This window comes from Coturnix japonica, chromosome 22 (assembly GCF_001577835.2).
Source record: "Coturnix japonica isolate 7356 chromosome 22, Coturnix japonica 2.1, whole genome shotgun sequence".
Taxonomy (NCBI): domain Eukaryota; kingdom Metazoa; phylum Chordata; class Aves; order Galliformes; family Phasianidae; genus Coturnix; species Coturnix japonica.
The window spans coordinates 2950025-2973399 of record NC_029537.1 but is presented as its reverse complement, the minus strand read 5'-3'; the positions used below and the strand labels follow the sequence as shown (position 1 = coordinate 2973399).

Genomic DNA, 23375 nt, shown 5'->3' with positions numbered 1-23375 from the left:
ACGGGAAACCCCAATCTGGACTAGACCCCAAATCCCCCCTATTTAACCCTATATTGACACACTGCTGTTATTGTTGGTGCATTGGGACCCTCCGGCGCTCAGAAGGGGCTGTGCACGTCGTAACAACAGGGCGCACACGTCACGCAGCCGCGTGCAAATCCCATTCATCATTTGCTATGAACCGGAAGGATCGAGCCCTAAGTTCTCCGAGCTCAACCCCTACTGCCGCACCCCTCACTAATAGCTCACGGCGAGACAGTTTCCTTTCGTTTTCCCGTTCTTTTTGGCACCTTTCAGTCCTCGCCTATGAGCACAATTCACTTCTGCTCTCATCTCTTCTTTCTGTGCATCTTTAGGGCTGCGCGATTCGCTTTGTCGGCTCTATATTATCTATGCTAATTTATTCGCGCGGCGCCACGCCTACTTCCCCTCTATTTACAGCAGTTTTTACGACAGGAGCGCGCTTTGCGGCTGTGGCGTGCTTTACGGCAGCCGCTGTGAGGCCTAGTGAGGCCTGTGAGGCCTGTGGAGCGGTGTAGGCCGCACGGTGCCTTGGAGCCGCTGTGAGGCCTATGGAGCGGTGTAGGCCGCACGGTGCCATGGAGCCGCAGCCGCCGGCAGAGCAGGTGCTCCGGCAGCTCGGCCGGCTCCTCTCTCATCGTCCCGGTGCTCTCACAGAGCTGGGAGCGCTGCTGGAGGCCTCGGAGCCTCGGTGGCTGCTCGGTACCGGGAGCCCCGCAGCTCTGGTTGAGTTAGCGGCCCAGCTGAGCGACTTCGCGGCCCTCCCGGAGTGCGAGCAGGATACGGCTGAGCTCCGAGATGGGGACAAGGCCTACGAGGCAGCAGCTGAAAGAGCGGCCGGTGTTGGCGGTGTGTTCCTACGGCTCCTCGCTAAGCTGGAGGCGGCCAAGGCGGACGAGTCGCTTAAGCCATTGGTGGAGCCGGTCCTGCGGCGTGTGATGGGGTATATGTATATATTGGCGGTGACACATATCGTGGAGGGAGCATGGAGCAGCGCTGGGACCCGCGAGGTGGCTGCGGAGCTGTTGGAGGAGCTGGTGAGGAGCGTGGGATGCGGGACGGTGGAGGAGCTGCTTCGGGGGAGGAAGGAAGAGGAGAAAGGAGGATTCGAGGCGGTGATGGGGCTGATGAAGCCGCGGTTGAGCAAGTGAGTGGGAGGAGAAGGGGCCTGGGGGGGGAAACGGGGGGTGACTTTGTGTAGGGTGAGCTCATGTTATGAGGAGGGCCATAGAAATGATCCAGGGGATGGAATGAAGGCATACGGCCTAAGGAAGAGATGGCTCTAGGGAGAGCTCAAATCAGCCTTTCATTATCTAATGCTATCAGTATCTAAAGAATCCTGTATGGGAAATTGGTAATCACAGCCTGAACCTCTGATTAATCAGCTGAGGTAAGTGTTGGGTCAGCTGTGGGAGCACAGGTGAGAGTCATTTAGCTGCGCTTAGGGGTGGAGCTCGACTCCACCTCCTCTAGACCTCATTTAAGGGCTGACCAGCACTAAGGCAGTATCTCTTGGAGATCAGTCCTCAATGGAGATTGCCTCAGTGGTTCCCAGCAGACCGAAGGCTTCCATATAGGTGAGTTTTTCCTGTAGGTAACCTTCTGGATATTTACTACCATCTTTTCATTATTATCACCGTCCAACTCCTTAGTAGAGTCTGTTGTGATAGAACAAGACGAAATGATTTCATACTAAAAGAGGGGACATTTGGGCTCGATATAAGGAAAGTTTATTGCAGTTTCCAACTCAAGCTATTTAGTGATTCTATGGGCTCCTGTTTGTATTCCTAGAGACACCTGGAAGCGCAACCCGGCCACCAAGCATGTTTTCTCCTGGACACTGATGCGCATCACCCGGCCATGGCTCAGCCAGCACCTGGAGCGTGTCCTCCCTGCATCACTGCTCATCTCAGATGATTTCCGGGAGGAGAATAAAGTTCTGGGTGTGCGCTGCCTGCACCACATCGTTCTCAATGTGGTAAGGGGAGGTTTGATCTCCTCCTGGCTGTTGTTTGTTGGGTTTCCAGACTTCTGTTCTTGGTTCTTCTGTTTACCTTGTAATTTTCTTCCTTGCTCCAAATGTTTAAGTTTGTATTTCTCCTACCTGTTGCAGCAAGCAAAGAATTCCTTTACTGTATTTTGAATTCAGATGATGCATGTATCAGCCTAGGGCAGGGTATTAAATTAAAGCCAGCGGAACTGTAAAGCTTGGGAGGCAAGGGAAAGTGGTTGCTATTGTGCATGGCAGGGTTCAAGCTGCATTTGCTATGGTACCTAATCCCACTGTCTTGTATGCAATGTTCCAAGTGTTTATGAGTCTGTTTTCACAAAGCCTATAGGTTTGTGAAGACTTTCCCCTGTGATTAGGTTGAGTGAGCACTGAAGGTGATGCTTGGGAATAATGTTGTGTGCTCTCTTTTTCAGCCAGGTGCTGATCTGTGCCAGTTCAACAGGGCTCAGGTTGTGTACCATGCCCTTTACAATCACCTCTACTCACGAGAGGCTTCTCTCATCCAGGTAGGATAGCAGAACTTAATTTTAATCTGCCTTATGGTATTGCATATCATCACTATGTGAGACAGGCAGCTAAAGGCATGAGGAGGCAGAATCTGTTTGCTCATAGTTCAGGCTGTTACCAGCAGATATCTGTGTCCAGGGGATAAAGTAACTCAGCAGATTTCAGGAACCACCTCAAAGGAGGTGGAGAGGCCAGCCACAGGGGAAGCAGGCAGTAGAAGTCTATGAGGGCTGCAGCTGTAGGGGCTGGAAGCTGTGTTTAATTTATGTCAGAGGGACTGCCCAGATTTCCTGTCCTGCACCAGGCAGTACTGCTGTGCCTGTTGGACTTGCTGCCAATCCTGGAGAGAGCACAGCGGCAGCAACAGCAGCCCAGGCCAACCTCACCCTGGGATGAGGTGTTGCAGCTGGTTCTGACCCACATGGAGCCAGAGCATCGGCTCGCACTGCGGAGGGTATACGCCAGAACCCTGCCAGCCTTTGTGCAGAGGTGAGAACAGCAACCACAACTCTGCAAGGCCTTCTTTTATCCCTGATATACATCTCCCTCCTCAGTGTGTGCTCTGTGTCAACAGACTTGGCATCCTGATAGCACGGCACCTGAAGAGGCTAGAAAGGGTTATCCTGGGTTATCTGGAAGTCTCTGATGGCCCCGATGAAGAAGCCAGACTGGGAATATTGGAGACACTGAAGTGCACTATAGAGCATGCTTGGCCCAGGTACTGGTCTGGGGTGGAGGGTGCTGCAGGAAGCATATCCTGAATGGATGCTGGCCCTTTCAAAGCCACATTTAGTGTTATTTGAGGCAAAGGCTTTGAAACCTGGAGGGAAACCTTACAGGGAGCAATCACTTGCATGACTGCATTCCTGAAAGACCTTGCCCAAAGCTAAGTCTTTATCTTTTTCCTGCTCTAGAAGCATAACCTTGTTTAAAATGTGTATCTATGCACTCTGTATGGCAGGGTTGTGGAGCAAGTCCTGTGCTGTTAAAGTTACCTCTGTGTTCAGAGCTTGTCTCTTTCCTCTGGTGGGCAATCAGAAAGAGGCAGCTTCCTTCAGCCTCATCACTGAAGCACTTGTTTCCTGTAATCCAGCTTCACATGTAAACGGCCACTAATAGCTTCTGCCTGGAACTGCAAAGCAAGGCTGTGCCTTTGCCTGGCTCACAAAGATGTTTTATATTAATGCATGCATGCTCTCTACCTTTTCAGAATGCCATGCAGGCTCCCTGTGCTGCTCAAAGCCCTGCTGAAGATGATCTGGGATGTCCACACTGACCAGGGCTCAACACCAGAGCCAGTGAGAGCTGCCTTGCTCCAGAGAGCCACTGAGTGCCTCATCCTGCTGGACCGGTGCTCTGAAGGACAAGTGAAGGTCAGCTGGAGACCCAGTAATAATTTATCTCTGCTCTTCCCCCTTAAAAAAAAAGGACGGTGTATGCAAGAGCCCATTTGTTTCTTAAATCCAACAGTATTTCCACCCACCCTGTTAGTACTTGGCTTAACTGATAGGGGATCTGATATACAGCAACAGATAGTACACTTTGTATTGCTCCCAAGGGCACCTGGGCACAGCTGATTGCTCCATACATCTCATTATGCCAAGGCACTGGAAGCTGATGCTTTTCCTGTTTCAGATTCTGCTGGAAGGAGTGTACAGCTGTTGCGAGGAGAACCGTGTACGGGAATGCATCAGGAGAGTGCAAGAGAACACATGAGGCATGACTGAACGTTCATTCTGCTTTTTGTACAGTAAAATATTTTTTATTTAAGTTACTTTCTCCTTCTCCTCCTTTGCCTCATACCTCCCTCAAACAAGATTTGCTTGAGTGCTCTCCTAGCCCCATGCAGACTTCTCCACCTTCAGAACTGTTGCCGTGTGCTTCCATGGTTCAACCACCCCCCTGCCCAGCAGCACTGTCTCCAGTCCAGGTTCTGTTTGTGGAACAGTCCTTGCTGAGCCTCATGTGGTTATAGAGAAGCCGGGGAAGTTTTCTTATAACTACATTCTGTACAACAGTTGTACAGACTTGCTGCAATTGTCTGGGCTCAGGACAGAAATCCTTATCTCCTTTAAAAAAAAAACAAATATTAAGATACAATATAGAAAAAGCAATCTTGTTTAAAGTGGTGAAAGCTGCAGGAGTTCTAGAGGACACATCTGGTGTTGTCATTCAGCAAAAAATGCAGGTTCAGGAGAAAGTCAGGACACTTTTGTTTTGGTGGCTGGCTCTGTTTCTTCCTCATACTCTATTTCAATGTAAGGGCGTTTTCTTCTGGTCGGTCCTTTCAAAGGAGTTTTCCCCTTAGATGTGGAGTGAGACGCTTTCTTCTCTGTTTCTTTCTCCTCTTCTTGCTCCTCTTCACTACTTGTCTCTAACTTATCCATGTCCTGAGAAAGGAATCAGAGCACACTGTACAACTGAACCTCCACTTTCTGCAAAATTATCTCATGTATCCAATTCCATTTTACAACTCCTGGCTCCCAGCTGTCTAGCCAGAGCAACAGGGCTGTGGTGGGCACTGAGCAGTCCAACTGTATCGTTTTATCCCACAGATGTGATCCCATCACCATAGCTCCCCATGCTGGCAGAGGTTACTTTCAAACAGTTTAATTTGACAGTTTCTACCTGCTGCTTCACTTACCTCAAAGTCGCTCAGGTCACTGTCATCTGCTTCCACAAACTCTCTTTTATCTTTGTCCTGTTAGAAATAAAGTCAGAAGTGGGCTGAGAAATACCCCATCACAATTCATAGTGTAATAGCCATGACTGTTCCCCTCCCCCAGCACTAAGACTGAATGCTTGGTCTGCAGGTGAATTAGAGCTGTTGCACCAACTCAAGGGAGGGTTAGCTGTGATGCTGTGGTTAAAAGCATTACCTCATCATCATCATCTTCTTCTTTTTCCATGTCAGACTCGCTCTCACTTTCTGCATCCTGCTGCTGTAGGGCTTTGTCAAAGGCATGAATGGGGAAGTTGTAGATGTCTCCATACTGAAGAAAAAGAGAAAAAAACCCCAAGATTTTCTGTAAGTCCAGGGGGAAGCAAACATTGGTAGTAGAGTCATCTGAGGCCTGTACAGTTTGTACCATACTGGGCTGAAATAGGCACTCCTAAAAAATGAGCTCAGCATTCTGGGAAAGGACAGAGGCAGTAGAAGCAGTTTTACTGCTGTGCTCTGAAGGCAATGATTCTTACCGTATCCTGCTTCAGTCTCTCCAGCAGTTCCTTCTCAATGGCATTATCCAGCTGAGCAGCAATCAGGGCTTTCTCCTAAGAGAGCAAAAAGGACCTGTGTCAGTTCTCCCAAAGGCATAATAAACAGAAGCAACAGACAGGAGATGGGAAGAGTCATTACCTCTCTCCTCTTCTCTCGCCTTTCAATCTTTCTTCTTAATGGAACGATCTTCCTCCTGCAGGGAACAAGAGCTGCTCAATGAACCTTTCAGCCTCTAGTGTAGCAGATGAGCAAATGCTTGCTCAGAACAACCACCAGCAGCTGCATCATGTGGGTGTAACAAGTTTAGTTTTATATTAAGATGCTGTTGCATCAGTTTAAAACAGGTTCATTTAGAAACCTGTCAAAGCCAGCAGGAAAACGGCACAATGGAGCCAGGAAAGGGCTCTGCACGCAGCCCATGACAGCAGTTTAGTGCACAGGCAACAGCTTTAAGTCAAACCAATGCAACCACTCTTGGTGTCACTTACTGTCTCTTTAGGGTCAGCTTTCGGATGCGGATGAGGTACTGTGTGATCTTAGTGAACCTCTGCTTGCATTTGTGTCGGATGAACCGTGGCCAGTAGATGAGATTCTCATCTATCTCCTCCAGTGCTTTCTCATAGTTCTTGCTCAGGAGGACCTAAGAAAAAAGGGGAAGGATTGAGTGAAGGGGCCACATCTGTATTTGGGAGGAGCTGGACTGTCCCCTGTTTGTGGGTACATATTAGCAATCTGCTTTCATCAACTCACCTTCTCCCACAGCCGACGGGGAAACGGAGCACGCTCTATAGTCTTCATATACAGGTAGCAACGACCTATAGAGAAGAACACGACCCTCACTAAGACCTGAGTGTGGGGTAGGACACAAAGCCAGACCCTCAATGTTATTCCCACAGCCCCAGGGCTGTGAATAGAGGCTGCCCCAGCACTCACCCTTCTCCTCACGGATAGTCGCATACTGGCTGTTGGCCAGCGGGCAGGAGGAGCGGTTGCAGAGCCCAGTGATGTTATATTCATTGCGACAGAAGCCTTGAGTTTTGGTCCTGGAAGGAAGAGCTGTGAGATCACACAGAATCACAGAATGACCCGGGTTGGAAGGGACCTCGAGGATCACGTAGTTCCAACCCCCCTGCCAAGCAGGGCCACCAAACATACACCTTTACTAGATCAGGTTGCCCATGGCCCCATCCAACCTGGTCTTGAACACCTCCAAGGACAGGGCATCCACAACCTCCCTGGGCAGCCTGTTCCAGGGCCTAACCACTCTCCTAGTGAAGAACTTCACCCTAACATCCAACCTAAATCTTCCCTCTTTTAACTTAAAACCATTTCCCCGTGTCCTGCTATTGTCAGCCCTTTCCAGAGTTTAGTCCCCTTCCTGGGAGTAAGTTCCCTTCAGGATTGAAAGGGCTGCAGTGAGGTCACGCCGCAACCTTCTGCTTCCTCTCTCCAGCTGAACAAAACCAATCTCCCTCAGCTGTCCTCATAGGGGGAGGTGCTCCATGCCCCTGAATTCAATTTTTCCTGTCCCTGCCTCTGGAGCGCCTTTTCCAAAATGCCTCCATGTCTTTCTTGTACTGAAGGGCCTCCACACCTGGACAAAAAACAGTAACAACAGATGGGGCGTCAACAAGAAGCCGAGTGAGGAGGGACATCACCTCACCTATCCCTGCTTGACCACCCCTCTTCCTGATGGAGCCCAGGAGTCAAGGTCCCTCTGAATGGCATCTGTTCCCTCCACCGTAAGAGGGATAGAGCTGTGCATTGCACGGGCTTGATGCACACACACACATACACACTCACCTGATCTTATAGGAGCAGAACTGCTTGTTTCGCAGCGTGTCCCAAACAATCTGCAGGGATAAAGCAGAGCTCAGTGATCACCCCATAACCCCTATACCCCCCATAACCCCTATAACCCCCATAACCCCTATAGCCCCCATAATCCCTATACCCCCATAACCCCTATAACCCTATAACCCTATATAACCCCCATAACCCTATAATCCCCCCATAACCCCTATAACCCCCATATAACCCCTATAACCCCCATAACCCCTATAATCCCCATAGCCCCTATAACCCCCATAGCCCCTATAACCCCCATAGCCCCTATATCCCCTATAGCCCCCATAGCCCCTATAACCCCAGGCTGTAAAAGAGGGGACCCATTCTAATAGTGCACAATAGGATCTGCACTATATCACCCTCCCCACCCACCCAGCCGCCTCCACGTGTTACATCCCCGCGGCTGGGGGGGGCCTATCCGAGCCAGACACACCCATCCCAGCCCCAAAGTGGGCGTTAATTGACTCCGGTGGGAACGGATCGAACAGAACCGCGGTTCGAACTCACGTCGTCCGAGTGCATGGCAGTACCGAACCGCGCGGCCTAGCGAGCCGCCATTACCGGAAGTAGGCGGGGCATCCGGAAGTAGGCGGAAGTCTCGCGAGGTTTCTTTGCGAGGATCTCGCGAGAGCTGCGGGGCCAATATGGCGGCTGCGGGGCCAATATGGCGGCTGCAGGGCGGCTCGATGAGGTTCCCTCAGTTGGAGGTTGGGATGTTGTAAAATGGACATTAAACGGAGTTATTAAGGATAGATTGGGATCGCAAACATGCCATTAACTGAGCTAAAGGAGTCTGTGGAAATGCTCTGTGGGTGTAATAACAAGTGAACTCGGCTCAAGCATTTAAAAGTTTACAACTTTCAGCCTTATATTTAAGTGAATTTCTTCCCTTCGAAGGGCTCTCAAAGCAGCCATGAATAACACATAGATAGCACTAAAGCTGTACCAAGACAACAGGGAACTCTGAAAAGCTTCAGGTGAGCATGGAGCACATGGACAGGACAGGGGTGTTTTTATTGGATCCTGTTGGTTTTGTGCTGGGGATTACAGCAGAACTATTCTATATTATATAGTTATATTCTCTGCTGCTTTGAAAAGCAGTAAGCACTTAAAAGGCATTAATGAATGCAACTCGTGTGGGAGAGGTGTTGGTCTTATCCCTATTGCATGGGCTGACATGGACAACGTGATATTGGTCATAACCCTATTGGCAGCCCAGGACAGCGTGATATCATTCTCTACATATATATTTTTATACATATATTTTTTACAGCTGAGATGGATTTTGAGTGACCTTCCTCGATGTCACCCAGAAAAGGGTTGGCACAGTTGAGCAGGGAGCCTCCAAGTCCTGGGTGTGCATTCCCTGTTGTACCAGAATAGCTGAACATCCAGCCCATGTCCATGTTCCCACAGGTCTTGGAGAGATCAGGTTTATTCCTGGGTGCTGAGATTGACAGTGTTCTGTGAACTTAACATAGCTTCAAGCAGGACACACAGCCTTGATGCTACTCCGCATTTTCTGCCTCCACATCACTGTTGTTGAGGGGGAAATCCTGCAGGGGCTTGTGAACAGTGGAGCTTTTGGTTTGCATGGAGCATTCCTGGCTTAGGATTGCCTACATGAAGGAGAAAAGTGATGATTTAGTAACATTTTAATGATAAATGACCTACTAGCTTTAGAGAAAGCCAAAGCAACCAGCAACTTTTTCCTAGGGAATACAAGCTATGAATTAGGAGGACACCATCCCTGGCTAATTTATCCTTATTCCCTCTGGATTATCAAGCTCCTATATCAGGGCAATAAAATTACACTCACTATCTTCTCCTCTTTAGCTGGAGGGCTTCGCAAGAACCAGCAGAGAGGAGCATAAGCAATGTTGGTAACTCCAATGATGACCATCAGCCAGGGAAACCCAATAGCTCGTACAATCACACCGCCTGTTGATGGACCTGCACATTTAAATGTGAACTAAGGCTCAGGAGGTAGGAAAAGAGCAAAAGGTGTTCTTCCACTTTGGAGGGGGTCTGAAGTCTGCAGTGGCTGTGCTATGGACTCAGTGCCACTTGTTGCCATTGAACACTGGGTGGAGGAACACATTGAGAACATCACCCCATGGGTCCATACCAATTGCAAAGCCCATGCAGAAGGCAACATCTGCAATGGCATAGACGTTGCCATAGACGGAGGTGTGGCGAAGGTCCACGAGGTAACCCATAATAGGCATCATGGAGGAGTCCACCATTCCTGCCCAGAGCAAGCGTGAGATCATAAGGAATTACCTTCTCCCAGAGCAGTGCTGGGAATTGTACAGACTGACCACTCACCTATGGCAAAGCCAAGCCCGCCATTTGGGCCAATCAGCCCATAAATATTTTTTGCCAGAGGTACCTTAGAGAGGAAAGAGAGAAGATGTGGATGAGGCCAGAAGAGCTGCAAGGTGAGGAGGAACAGCATAGATCTGTGGTGTGATCCCTGAGCTGCCCTGCAGTACTCACACAGAGCAGACTGATCCCCACCACAGCCATGCCGATCAGGGAGCACAGCCACCTGCAACAGGGACAGCAGAGGGTGATGCCTTCAGTGTATGCAAGCAGGATCCTTGCTGCGGTCACTGCTGTTCACTTACCGGCCTATTTTGTTAGCCAGGAGCCCAAAGAGATTGGTGCCAATGAGGTAAGATATACTGGCAGGAAGAAATGCCATCCCTAGGGGAGAGAATAAAAGAGAGCGTGCAATCCCTCTGTAAATGTAAGGGATCTGCAAGCATCCAGCACACATGCTGAGGGTGCCCTTAGGCTCTGTAGTGCTTCTCCTTTTCCTCTTTATCACAGCCCCATTGCTCCTCTATAAAGGCAGAGATGGGCACAGAAAGGGATTTTTCCTTCTGTAGGGGTGAGAAACTGAGTCACTCAGATTTGAGCCAGCTGCAGAGCTTTCTGTCCCCATCCTGCTCTCCTGTCATCACCTTTTCCTTTTCTATCTTTCTCCTTTTGCCTTCTGCTTTTGGCTAAATAGAGATAAAATAGCTGCTTGAATGTAAAGCTTAGCCATCATTATGAGTCAAAAGTCAATATTTGAACTGCTTGCTGATTTACCAGTTGTTTATTTTTAATATACTCTCCTGCTGACTATAGATAAAGCACATCAGCTATATTTCACTGAGACAGCTTCCTTGTTGAAACACACAGAGTTATATTTAACTTGCTTTCTCCTCTTTGACAGTTACAAAACACTGTTAATTCTGTGGGTTTAGTCCAGGCTCTTCTGTTTTATTTGTGAGAAAAATAGTCTAAGAATTATGGAAATAGGCAAATGAAAGCATATAAATAACAAAGCTCTTTGTGTTTATGAGAACTTTTCAGGTAGGGAGCTTTGGTTGAAGTGTATCTAAATGCAGACCTGTTGGAAGTAACCGCGGGAGACAAGTCTCATGCTATCATGGTCAACAAGCCTCGTTTATTAGTTGTTACAGCATTTTATTTATACAATCAGTAATAAGTTCATGCATATTGCAAAAAGTAAGCTCAGATTGGTGAATTAGACATTACTATCATCTGACCTTTGTGGTTAGTCTTATAGATACTCTTTTCTTTGCAGCTTTGTCTACACCTTGCTACAATCTTGCTTTTCCCTTAAGGCCGTCCTTTGCTTCTAGATAATATTTCATCTTTACCTACATACCCTGTCTTTTCACATACTGATTTCCCCACAGCTGCTTAGCTCGTGACCGTCCCTAGGAATAAACCGTCTTTGTCTTTAATCACATTCATTCTTTTACAATTTAACTGAGTGAATCTCTTCATGTCCTTTCTCATGAAGCCCATTCTGCATAAACACTCTCCACATTTCCCCCCGTTTTCTTTTTAGGCTGAAAAGGCTCAGTTTACCGACCGACTAATCATATTTAACAAGCAATTCAGTTCAATTGTTCAATTAGTTCTCATGTAGTTTTATCCTGCTCCATAGCTGCTGCTCTGTGAACTTCTCATCTCGATCATGACTGCTGCTCATCAAAATTCTCTTGTATTACAACAATTCCAAGATACTGCCTATAGAATAACAACACTACTTATATTAATGACATAACTAATTATAACTCAATCAAGAACCTCGATGACAATACTCTAAAAGTGAAAAAAGAGACAAGTCAAATACAACAAAACACGATTACTGTTAAACCTACTAAAAACAAACATTTTGTACTGCAAACCTAAGTTTCTTCAACCTAAAAATAAATCCGTGAGGGTCCCATTGTGTTAATCTTAAACTGATCAGAAAGTCTTCAATTTTGTATAACCTGATATATTGATTTTTAATGACCACTAAAAATTTGTGCAATAAAATGCTTTTAGGATGCTGCATAACCATGCTCTACCAACTGAGTTATCCGGGCTAATAAATTTAATGATTGTGCAATTTTATGAAGTAGCATGTCAAATAGAACCAATTTTAGAGGACAAATGTACTAGAGTATCACTAAGGGCATTATTACTTATTGACCCTTGAGAAACAGCAAGCTGTGTTGGTGGTGGATGCGACAGGTAGTGCCAGCAGGGCGTCCCTCTGCTTCAAGTGCACATTTCCTCTCTCATCCATCACAGATTCTCTCCCTGCATTCAGGGTCTGAAGGATTTCTTCCAGTTGTACACCATAATCCGCATGGCCAGTGCGTGATATAGAGCCCAAGTGGAACACCTGCTTGGAAAACAGAATAAACCATCAAATTTTAGTTCTTTATAAGCGTCACTTTTGTCTAAAATGATGCATGGTTATTTTTTCAGATCCCAATTTAATTGATGTAAAATAGGTATCCGTTATATAATGATACAGGGTCATCTCTTTGTCTAGATTCCTTTCCAGGTTTTGTCTTTGCAAATTAAGAAAGCAATTATATAGCTAATACACATCATAACCAAACAGTAACTAAAACATTAAAAGATCTATTCCTGTAATTCTAGCATTGATTACATCAAAATCCTGTTTAATACACATTTGATCTATTACTATAAATAAAAGAAGCACACAACATCCACCTATATCCTTAAACTCTAAATCTTGAGACTGCATTGGTAAAACAGAAAATACACACTAATGTCAAACTATTACTAATATTATCTATAACACAGCAAGTTACAAAGCAATACCACAAGTAGAAACAACACAATCACAATTACTATAAAAGGCTGGATGCTATTTTCTGCCTTCAGATGAGACTGAAGATATCAGCTGGAAACCCACATACGGGCCAAGTCCCTGTGGAAATACGAAGCATATTCACGATCCAAATTGTCAGTTGGTAGAGGACAGTCCCCAAAGTCCTGTGGCCATAATTCCAACATTAACCATGAGCTGTTTCCTTTAGCACCGGGAAGCCTCAAAATGACGATCCACATAAGCTGTATCTCTATGAACATGATTCAAAAAATTTCAGCACAAACAAAACATAGCAAAACCTTACATAATATTTCTTGCAGTGTGTGCTCCCTATTCCCCTTTTTTGTTTAATAATAAGAATGGATTTCAATGTTTGATAAATGTGAATCATGATAGCTTGTCCAGTGTGAGAATGAGCAATGGCTTGTAGTATGTTTAACACACCCTTCTTGAGGAAAGTTTGAGTGGCCTTAGAGGTATACGCAGGCCCATTATCTGTTTTGTAGTATGTGGATTCCCATAGCAAGCATAAAGCAGATAACCAGTGTTTACGGGTGTCATGACTGCATTCACCTGTATGTGCTGTGGCAAATATGTAAGAAGAATGAATATCTATTGTTACATGTGCATATTTTACACGGCCAAATCAGGAAATGTGAGTGACATTTGTCTGACCACAGTTGAAGAGGTGCTGTGCCACATGATTTGTCGAAGTCTGAGGCAAAGAGCTATCAGTCAAATTATGTAGCTGATATTCAGTCACAAACACGGTGTATTGCATAGGAGAGAGGATCATTCCTAACACAGTTTTCCAATCGTGAGGGGTCATAGCGTAAGTGTCACTGTTTGTAACCAAAAGATTGTATGTAAAGGCTGACTGAACTCTGTATGTTCTCACTGACTCCCTTAGCTCCTTCACTGCCTCATAAGGCAGGGATTCCAAATGGGGGACCTGATTAGGAAAAGGTTTGCAACGTGGTCAGCATCACCTTAATATTGTTTCTTCTCTGCAATGCTCTAAGACATTCACAGTACGCTGTAGGGAAATTTTGTCATTCCTGCTTCCTTCAAAGTATCATCAGGAAAGAAATGCTCCGATTCTCTTCCTGGATCTACTGACCTGGGTCACAACAACCCCTGTTTAGTCCATCCGTGTCTTTAACCACGTTACACACGGGCTGCAGAGACACAGCCGCGCAGGACGAGGGAGGGGCGGCATGGCGAGGCGCAGAGAACGACGTGGGCGAAGCAGAGGGCGGGGTGCTGTAAGACCGACAACGCGACGATCGACTGTGGGGAAGGGGCAGGCGGCCGCTGCTGGGAACGGCAGCTTGTATCGTGAGCGCGCCGCGTTCTTTCGTGGCTGCTTCTCACATTTCCCGACTTCCTATAGCATACAGCAGCGTTGTGGGTGTTGGTGTTGACACTTGCTGCGCAAATCCCAGTGGCTTGGCACTCGTGACGATGTGGCCAGTTTTTTTTTCACACGAGAAACATTTTCATGAGGGAGCTGTTCTGCGAGCGTGGGCTTGTTAAGCGACTGCACTGGAGGGGTGCAAGGGCTGCTAACACTGATTCTGAGAAGCCCTCCAGCCTGTGCCTCCTTAATTCCTGACCCTAGGCTCTTAATAGCCTCAACTCTGAAAGCCTGAGCCCCCGTGGGCAGCGCTCGATAATCTGTCTAACGCTCCTCTATTGTCCAGTTTTTTCTTCTCCTCAAAGTACTTAGAAATCCATGGCTGTAGCATTACAATTCTGAAGTGCACAATGTTTTATAGCATTATTTCCCTCATGTACCTGGTATCCAGCCTTCTCTATGGCTCCAGCTCTACCTTATCTAGAAACGCTCCAAATATCCTCATTTCTTCCCTGCCGATTCCATAATAAGACAACAACCCACCTGTGCCTTGATCTTATCCATAGCCTGTCTGGCCAGATACATTGACTCCCTACCATTTAACTGGTCCTAATAAGGCCTGGCCTCCGTCCGGATGAAAGGACACACCCCTAAAGTTCTTCAACGGTGACATTATACAAGGATCTCCGGCTGCCTAACTATCGCAACTCTCTGTTGGCACATCTCTCCAATAACATTTAATATAGAGTTGTTCTGGCTGCGAAAAAAATCAACCTAGCTATAGCCCGACAATCAGATGCCACAAACCTGAGTACTCCAGATATAATCCATATCTGTCCGCCTGGCTCACTTTTTTCTCCAAACTGACTGACGCGTAGACCGCAATTGTAACACAACTTCCAATCTAAAGCACTGATGGCAGCCTGTGTCCCACCTGCAGCAATTAGCGAATACCCCACCGGCAGCAACCCTGTGCAACCGCTTTCCAACGCCTCACCGTCTCCCGTCTCTAAAGCAAGCCCGCGCCAGCGCACCCAAGCCCCCCCCCGCTCCGCGCGACGGCCTCCGCCAGGTCACTCTGTTGCCCCAGGGAGCGGCTTCATTGCAAAGGGGGGTCGAGGGGCCGGCTGTAGCGCCATGGCTCGATGCAGCGCCTGCTCTGATTACAGGAGCGTGCAATGGAAAGACGGAACGGGCGCACTCGGCTCCGCAGCCAACTGGCAACGCAGGCTTCGGGCCGGTCTCTGGCAACTTTACGGTGGACACAGCAAGGGGGCCTCCGGGCAAGTCTGAGACCATCATTAATACCTTCTTATTCTCCCCTGCACAGCAAGCTGCTTGCTCTTAAACCGTCTCTTTTCCTGCCTGATATTGCAACAAATCATGTATAACAACACGCCACCACTTCCGCATTTTTTTTAGCCATTTTCTCCCATTTCATTCCCTGAAATAATTGGCATCTCCAAATTTACCCACTCAGCACAGATTCATCCTAAAATGCGGAATCTCGAGACAAACCTTAGCATATCCCATACCCTAATAACTTAGGGAGTTCCTTTCCAGTCTAACCCTTAAACTGTGCTCCGCCTAAGAAAAAGCGGAAAATAAATCATATGCTCTTGCCTGTCAATTTTTACTCACGTCGGTACGTTGCAGCCCTCCAGGCTTCGGCAGCACGTGTCGGTCGAGCCACCTGTGTGGTAACTCGAACGCGGAGCTCAATTTTAGCTCTTTCGCTCGTGCCGCGGGCTGTGAAATCCGGACACCGAAACCAACGCAGTTCTTCACCCCGTGGCGCCTTTTTTTCCTTATTCACGTCGGGGTCACCATTTTTGGAAGTAACCGCGGGAGACAAGTTCCTCATGCTGATCATGGTCAACAAGCCTCGTTTATTAGGTGTTACAGCATCTCATTTATACAATCAGTAATAAGTTCATGCATATTGCAAAAGTTAAGTCAGGATTGGTGAATTAGACATTACTTCATCTGACCTTTGTGGTTAGTCTTATAGATACTTTTTCTTTGCAGCTTTGTCTACACTTGCTACACATCTTGCTTTTCCCTTAGGCGTCCTTGCTTCTAGATCCATATTTCTCTTTAGCTACATACCCTGTCTTTTCACATACTGATTACCCACCGTGCTTTAGCTCGTGAACCGTCCCTAGGATAAACCGTCTTTGTCTTTAATGCACAATTCATTCTTTTACAATTTAACTAGTGGAATCTCTTCATGTCCTTTCTCATGAAGCCATTCTGCATAAACACTCTCCACACAGACCACTCCCAAATCTCAGGTATAGTGCATCTGGGGGTTTCTTGCTGCCAGCTCACTGCTCTCTCCTCATTTTTGGATAACTCCAAAAATCCCTTTGATTTCAGCAGTGACCAGAGCAGCTCTGAGTGCCCTGAGGTGCTGCCTTACTCTCACCCACCTGTGTTCAATCACACAGATCATCCTGAGCTCTTACTGGGACAGATGCTGCTGCCTGACCAAGAGAATAACTTGATTAGGAGGGTTATCTCAGCCTTGCTGCTTCCAGATTGCAATTCAGTTTGGGTTGTAAGTATTGCCTGGGGTGTCCCCCAGGTTATTTCCCAGCCAACTGGATTTTAGAACAATTAGTTTTTGTTTTTATAGGACAGACAGTGCTTTCTCCATATCACGTTTTCAAGGCAGCTGGTGGTTAGCACACACCATCTCTAAATGGCTGCCTCTCTACTGAGAGCTGCCTCTGCAAAAACCATCTGGGTGCCATGACTTCAGCTCAGCACGACACTGATCTACTCAGCCTTTCTTCCACCATTATTGCTGTGGTAGGGAGACTGATTCTATACCATTTTTTTCAATAATAGTGAAAAGCCCATTGTATAGCTACCACCAAGGACATTTCCTGCTGAAATTGGAGCAGCACACAGCCTGGCATCACACTGTGAGAATATGTTTTCTTCCTTTTAAGATGATATAAGAGATAATCAGCCCATCCCTCAGTGCCCAGCAGGATCTGCTCTGGCCAAACTGCATCAAACTGCTGCTGAGGAGTGAGGATTGCAAAGTGAAGCACCTACCAAGCTGCCATTTGGGGGAGCACATGGTTTGCATCATCCAGATGGGCAAGGTGGGCTCGAGCATGGCCACCCCCATGTTGGAGAAGCAGAGGGCTCCTGGTGGGGAGAGAAGAGAAAGTGTTTAAGGCTTCTCCTGCTGCTGCTTTGAATAGGAACAAGGAAATGGGGCAATGTGGGAATGCAGAGGTTACCTGCAGCCACCAGCACGTAGGGGTCCCGCAGCAGGGTGAGTACTGGTGTGCCTCTGGTGCTCTGCTTGAGATGGAGGTTTAGGGAGCTGCAGCGGGGGGGCTGAGACACCCCCCACCTGCAGCATCTGCCACAGCATCGTGCCCATACTCACCTCAGGGGAGACCTTGGAGGGCTGCAGTATGCAAAGCTGCAAACCTGGGGAGGAAGCAGTGCTGTTAATGTTGCTCCAAGCCACATTTCCCTGTGGGTTTTCCTTCAGTGGGGCACCAATCACTGGCAGAGCCCCAAGAATGCAAAGCTGTGCTGTTGGGGCATCATCCAGGGAGCTGTCAGCTGGGGGATTTCAAATGGGGCATGGCTAAAATTTGACATAGAAAAGAACGGGATGAAAAAAACAGGCTTCTAACATAGGGCATTTACATTTCACTTTCCAAAGTCTCTTACATGCTCCATTAAAGATGTCTTACATTACATCTAGGCAAAGATGGTAACTGTGACTGTAATTTAATTAGCTTAATACTTCTCACTAAAAATGTGTGTTTCTGCTATCTGTAATTCTGAACGCTGTCGTGGCCTGAATCTTTAACACAGCTACAGAGAAAGAGCAGGGATTGCCATTCACAGGCAACATCCCATTTCTTTGTATTATGATGGAGATGCTGCAGGCAGCACCACGTGTGCCTTCTGCATAGAAACTCTGTTCAGAGAGCTTGACTGATGTGCTATTTGAGCCATTAAAGCAATCAAGGGGGTCATTAAGTAATGAGGGAGTAATTCTTACTGTATTGCTACGTCAAACGCCTGGTGGTGGGAAGCATGTGGTTTAGCAATAACAGAGTAACTGATGCTGTATTAATTGTGAGAGCCCTGAGAAGTTCTTCCTATGGTGGCTGTATTTCAGTCTTTCCATGTCCTTTGGTTTATGGTTGGGTGAGTTGTTTGCTTTTGGGTTGGGTTAACTACGTGGCCCCTCACCTCCATCCAGCAGGGCTAAGAAGGCCAGGACCAGGAAGGGGGAGGCTTTCCCCACAAACTCATACATCACACTGCCGAATGGGGCCCCAACTGCAAGGAAAAGGCTGTATCAGCACACATCAGGCACCTGGCTTTAGCCCAAACCCATGTCTAGTGATGGACTATATTGGTGGAGCTAATGGAAATGGATGGGGAGCAGAGAGTGGGAGGACTCCTCTGCCTTTCCCCAGGGCTGAACGAAGGATGCTCAGCAGCACCAAGCAGCAAAGCATGGGGATGCTGTGGGTATAAAGCCCTCTTTATATAAAGGTCCTTACTCAGCACACCCAAGGCCAACCCTCCAAGAGCGATGCCCATGGCGTTGCCTCTCTCAAAGTCATCTGTGTAGATGCTGGCCAGCATGCCCAAGCCTGGGAGCAGAGAGAACCCAAGGTGATGACTGAGCCCAATTGGCAGAGGGCTTCATGGCACACAGTAACCCAGCACACTCACCTGCAACTGATGAGAAGGAGGAACCAACACCTTGTAGAGCACGAGCGATGAACAGCAGCATGTAGGTGCCAGAGAATGCAAACACTGCAGGAGAAACACAGCACCCAGCAGAGCTGCGCATCTAAAGCCCTGCTAAAGTGCAGCAGCAACTGCTTGTGCCCAGCTGAGTCCTTCCCTGTCCCCAGCTTTTCATGCATGGGGACAGAGCAGGTAGTTGTCTCCTTTGCTGCTTTTATTTTTGGGGCATCCTGCTGTGTGTGAAGGGAAAATCAGGGGCAGTACTCACTGAGCGTGGAGAGGAACATGATGACAAAACCAATGAACATGGGAATGTGGTATCCTATCCTGGAATGAGAGGACAATATGTCTGGCACAGCTATGCCTGTGTGTGTTGAAGTGTTTTGATGTGACGTTGAGCATTTGTGAGGCTGATTTTATAATGCAAGCTTGCAAACCATTTGTAGGCTCTTAAAAAAAGGCTAAATCCATTCCTATTGTACTTGCACTCTCCTTGCTATTCTCTCACCTTATCATTATGTGACTGATCTTTGCCATTTCACTAGCAAGCAATAGACTGCAGACGTACCTGTTGGTCAGCAGCCCCACGCTGGGGTTGACCAGGAGCTGGACGAGAGCCTTGGAGGCAAAGAGCAATCCAACACGCATGTTCTCCTGTGTGAGGAACTCCTCACCCTGTGGGCAGCCATTGGATGGTGAGGAGCTCATGGTGGGATGCTGTGGGTGCCTGGCACTGGTCCCTTTCTGCAGCTCTATAGTGCTGGGGGAGCCCAAGGTCATCGTGGTGCTGGTGTCAAAATAAGAGGATGTGGGGGAGAAAGGAGGATCTTCGATGGCTGAGGGAGGTGGCTCGGGTTGATGTGGGGCAGCAGAGCTGTTGGCACCTTCATATTCTATTGTATAAAGGAAGGTGGGGATGATAGGCACTGGGAAAAAAAGCCAAGGAGAATGTAAATCAGTGAGTTTGCTTGATTTTATGGCTCAGCATGCATATGAACTGGATGGTGCTAGCTCAGTGTTGATGCTTGGAAGCTCCTTCACCCATCCTTCCCCCCATGGCTGTCCCCACTGCTCTTCCCTTGTCTGTCCTCACACCCGTCCCCACTCCTGTCCCCATGCCTGTCCCCAGCATGGGCTGACAGCTCTCTGCAGCCATCCTTGCAGTGCACACCCTACCCACAACAGTCAGCAGCATATTGTCCAGCAGCAATGCGACAAACACCACCACCAGTGCCAGCCTCCGTGATGCCCGGCCCTGTGCCAGCCAGCTCTGTGGTGTGGGGGTGGCTGCTTGGGGCATTGCTGATCCTCGGTCCTCTGGTTCCACTGTCAGGGCCAGCAATGTCCTGCAACCTTGGGAGAAGATACTGTGGGTTAGCAACTCCCTCATGTCAAGTCATGAACCCATGACTTCTTATCCCCTACATGAGCTGGGTGATGTTCTGAGGAGCACAGAGTTCCAGCTTTGCTCTCAAAGGCTCCACTTTTATCCAGCTCTCATTTAATGCTGCAGTCAAGACATGAAGTGCTCCCCAGCCCTTTCCCATTCTCTTGACACATCTCGTCCCTGCTGCAAGCATCATCTTGAGTCTTCCCTCAAAGACTCAAAGCATAAATCAAGCCGGTAGCTTATCGGTGCTAATCTCTACATCTTGTAATCCATGTTTGTTCTTTGGAGATTAAACTGGGTCTCAAAGGAAATGTATTCACTTTGCATGTCTTTTTCATTTGACCTAATAGAAATGTCATAGCAAGATGCAGGACTTAAAAGCCTAACGTAGAAGATTAAGGTTTGAACTTGTTCAGTCGTACTGAAGTATCCATCCGAAACAAGTGATCAATTAGTATTTGAGTTCCTATAGCTTGTGGCTGCTTCAGTAATAAAGCAGCAACGTGAGCAGAGCCTGAGCTACAGCTGCCATCAACTCTCCTGTGGTTTCCTGACATCCAAGCAATGACATTTTTCATTTCCTTCATTAAAAAAGAGCAAAACCTTCAAACTTTCTATCATCTGATCTGAGTGCAATGCAAGTCGCTAACTTGAAAAGGAGAGATGGCTTCTCATCGTACCTCCAAGCAATAGCAAGGACCAAATAATAGAATTAATGCAAGAAAACAGACATATTTATGTATAAATCACCAGGAAGAAGGAGTAAAGAAGCAAGGAAAATAAAGGCAAGTAGGCTGAAGCTGCCCTGAAACTCAAGACCAAACCCCATCCCACTCAGTGCAAACCTGTTGCATGTAGCACAGCGATGAAACTCTTACCCCTGGATGCATCCCAGTGTGCAGAGCTGACTGTGCTCAGGGCTGCTGCTCCCAGGGAATTTATTGCAGCTCTTATCAGGAGAGGGTACGAGCATCTGCCTTCTGTGGAGATGTGGTTGCAGCCCTGCAGCTCCTCCTGCGTCAGAGCAGGATGGGGGACGGGGGCTCCTTTATGTGTGAGTCAGAATGTGATCGAATCATAGAATTATTTGAGTTGGAAGGGACCCTTAAAGGCCATTTGTTCCAACTCCCCTGCAATGAGCGGGGATACCCACAGCTCCATCAGGTGCTCAGAGCCCCATGAAGCCTGACCTTGGGTGTCTCCATCTTACACTTCTCTGGGCAGCGTGTTGCAATACTTCACCACCCTTATCATAAAATCCCTTTTCTTTAAATCCTATCTAAATCTCTCTCCTCTTTTGGTTTGAAACTCTTTCCCCTTGTCTTATCACAACAGATTCTGCTGAAGGGTCTGTCTCTTTGGCACAGGCTCCATAGTGAGGTGGTGGGGTCACCATCCCTGGAGGTGCTCAAGAAATGCGGGGATGTGCCACTGAGGGCATGGTGGGATGGGTTGGGGTTTGTCTTCATGATCTTAGTGTTCTTTTCCAACCTCATTGATTCATTCTGTGGTTCCATGTGATTCTCTCTTCCGTTGAAGCCATTTACCTGGCTTCTGCGTGAGCAAAACCCGCAGCCAACAGCATGAGAAAAGCCTCTGAGTAACAAACACAAGGGCAGAAGCTGGAGTCTTTAAGTACATTTCATGAGGCAAGGACTGAGAATGGAAATCACTTTCTGACCATCAGCAGAGCTCCGCTCCCACCTACTGGTGAGCTCAGACCCTCAGCCAACACTGCTGGGAGCTCCGGCTCCTTTAATCACAGAGGGACTCGTGGGGACCTTCATCACTGCCACCTCCTCATCCCCATAGAGCCCGAGGTCAGGGCAGCATCCCTTTGGCAGCCAAAGGAGACTGCAATGCCATCCTCCTGCTTTGGAAATGCTTGCTCATTTCTGCTTTGGAAGAATTTCCATGCATCCATCAGATTTTTCCAGTTGAATTCTTTTTAACCATTTATATACACACACACACATATATATATATAATTCAATTTTAATCCATGACAACCAGTTCTCCTTGGGCAACTGCAGTGAGGTGGGGCTGTACCCACAATAGGGTTTCCATCACTCCCATATCCCCCAGCACTCCATTCCTCCTCCAAACACACACAGCCCTGCAGCGGCTCCTGGGAAACACATCTCCCACTATTTCAGTGTTAGCACAAGGGGGGAGATGGAACATGGTTTGTAACATCAACCCCACCTTCCTGCTGAGCAGAGAGAGCAAACACCAGTGATTAAAATTTAACGTGTATGAGGAGAGAAATAATCCACGAGGAAATAGAAGTTGACACACTAATGGTTTCCTGAGGGGGGAAGGGAGAGGCACAAATAACCCACTGACTATTTTTTTATTAAATTAAAGGTTTGATTTACTTTTTCCTCTTTCCTTTTTTTCCCCCTTTATTCCCCTTTCTTTTTTTTTTTTTTTTTTCATTTCCCATTTCTTGTTCTCTTATTTTTTTCTTTCTTTTTTCTTTTTCCTTTTCCTCCTATTCCTTTTTTTCACCGTTTTTCTTTTCCTCTTTTCCTTTTTTCCCCTCTTTTCCTTTTATTTTTTCCTTTTCCATTCTTTTTTTCCTTTTCTTCTTATTTCCCCCCTTTTCCCCCTTTTTACTTTTACCAATTTTCTTTTTATATTACTCCCTTTTTATTTTTCCTTTTATCTTTCCTATTTGACCGATTTTCTTTTTCTTTTTTTTTCCTCTTATTTTTTTCCCTTTCCCTTCTCCTACCTCTTCCCTTACCCTTTCCTTTGCCCTTTCCTTGCCCCTATCTCTACCCCTACCCCTACCCTTACCCCTACCCCTATCCCTACCCCTACCCCTACCCCTACCCCTACCCCTACCCCTACCCCTACCCCTACCCCTACCCCTACCCCTATCCCTATCCTTATTCCCATCCCTACCCTTACCCTTACCCCTTCCCTTACTCTTTCCCTTTCCATTACCCTCTCACTTACCCCTTATTCTTACCCCTACCCCTACCCCTATCCCTATCCCTATTCCTATTCCCATCCCTTTCCCTCTCCCTCTCCCTCTCCCCATTCCTGTCCCTATCCCTGTCCCTACCCTTCCCCTTATCCCTACCCTTACCCTTATCCCTACCCTAACCCCTA

General features: G+C 47.4%; 3 protein-coding genes and 1 non-coding gene across 5 annotated transcripts; 1 reads left to right on the top strand and 3 right to left on the bottom strand.

The window, feature by feature from the left end:
* Nucleotides 1-96: 96 nt before the first annotated feature.
* Nucleotides 97-191, bottom strand: LOC116654337. The gene has a single exon (XR_004309511.1). It is a non-coding gene; the product is annotated as a small nucleolar RNA U13 (small nucleolar RNA).
* A 293-nt stretch (nucleotides 192-484) lies between these two features.
* Nucleotides 485-4313, top strand: TTI2 (TELO2 interacting protein 2). The gene is made up of 7 exons (XM_015883156.2): nucleotides 485-1168; nucleotides 1813-1999; nucleotides 2446-2538; nucleotides 2844-3028; nucleotides 3114-3257; nucleotides 3750-3912; nucleotides 4175-4313. Exons 1-7 carry the CDS (start codon nucleotides 573-575, stop codon nucleotides 4253-4255), a joined length of 1449 nt encoding a protein of 482 aa, XP_015738642.1. The 5' UTR covers nucleotides 485-572; the 3' UTR covers nucleotides 4256-4313.
* Nucleotides 4277-8212, bottom strand: MAK16 (MAK16 homolog). 2 transcript variants are annotated; one of them, XM_032448880.1, is made up of 10 exons: nucleotides 8115-8212; nucleotides 7563-7612; nucleotides 6693-6802; nucleotides 6510-6574; nucleotides 6248-6399; nucleotides 5898-5952; nucleotides 5738-5812; nucleotides 5424-5532; nucleotides 5184-5242; nucleotides 4277-4929 (listed from the first exon to the last, which is right to left on the bottom strand). In XM_032448880.1, exons 1-10 carry the CDS (start codon nucleotides 8127-8129, stop codon nucleotides 4741-4743), a joined length of 879 nt encoding a protein of 292 aa, XP_032304771.1. In that variant the 5' UTR covers nucleotides 8130-8212; the 3' UTR covers nucleotides 4277-4740. The 2 variants fall into 2 exon arrangements, with proteins under 2 accessions (XP_032304771.1, XP_015738643.1); XM_015883157.2 differs by having other exon boundaries at nucleotides 5184-5240; nucleotides 5419-5532; nucleotides 8115-8211.
* Nucleotides 8213-8873: 661 nt separating this feature from the next.
* On the bottom strand, nucleotides 8874-22331 carry SLC18A1 (solute carrier family 18 member A1). Its single transcript, XM_015883162.2, is given in 18 exon segments — nucleotides 8874-9226; nucleotides 9427-9560; nucleotides 9736-9855; nucleotides 9936-9999; nucleotides 10107-10158; nucleotides 10238-10316; nucleotides 17189-17284; nucleotides 17380-17440; nucleotides 17532-17575; nucleotides 18356-18445; nucleotides 18673-18765; nucleotides 18848-18931; nucleotides 19134-19192; nucleotides 19434-19791; nucleotides 20042-20218; nucleotides 21134-21165; nucleotides 21167-21301; nucleotides 22309-22331. Coding segments are annotated over 18 exon segments (1812 nt in total). The 3' UTR covers nucleotides 8874-9115.
* Nucleotides 22332-23375: the final 1044 nt, after the last annotated feature.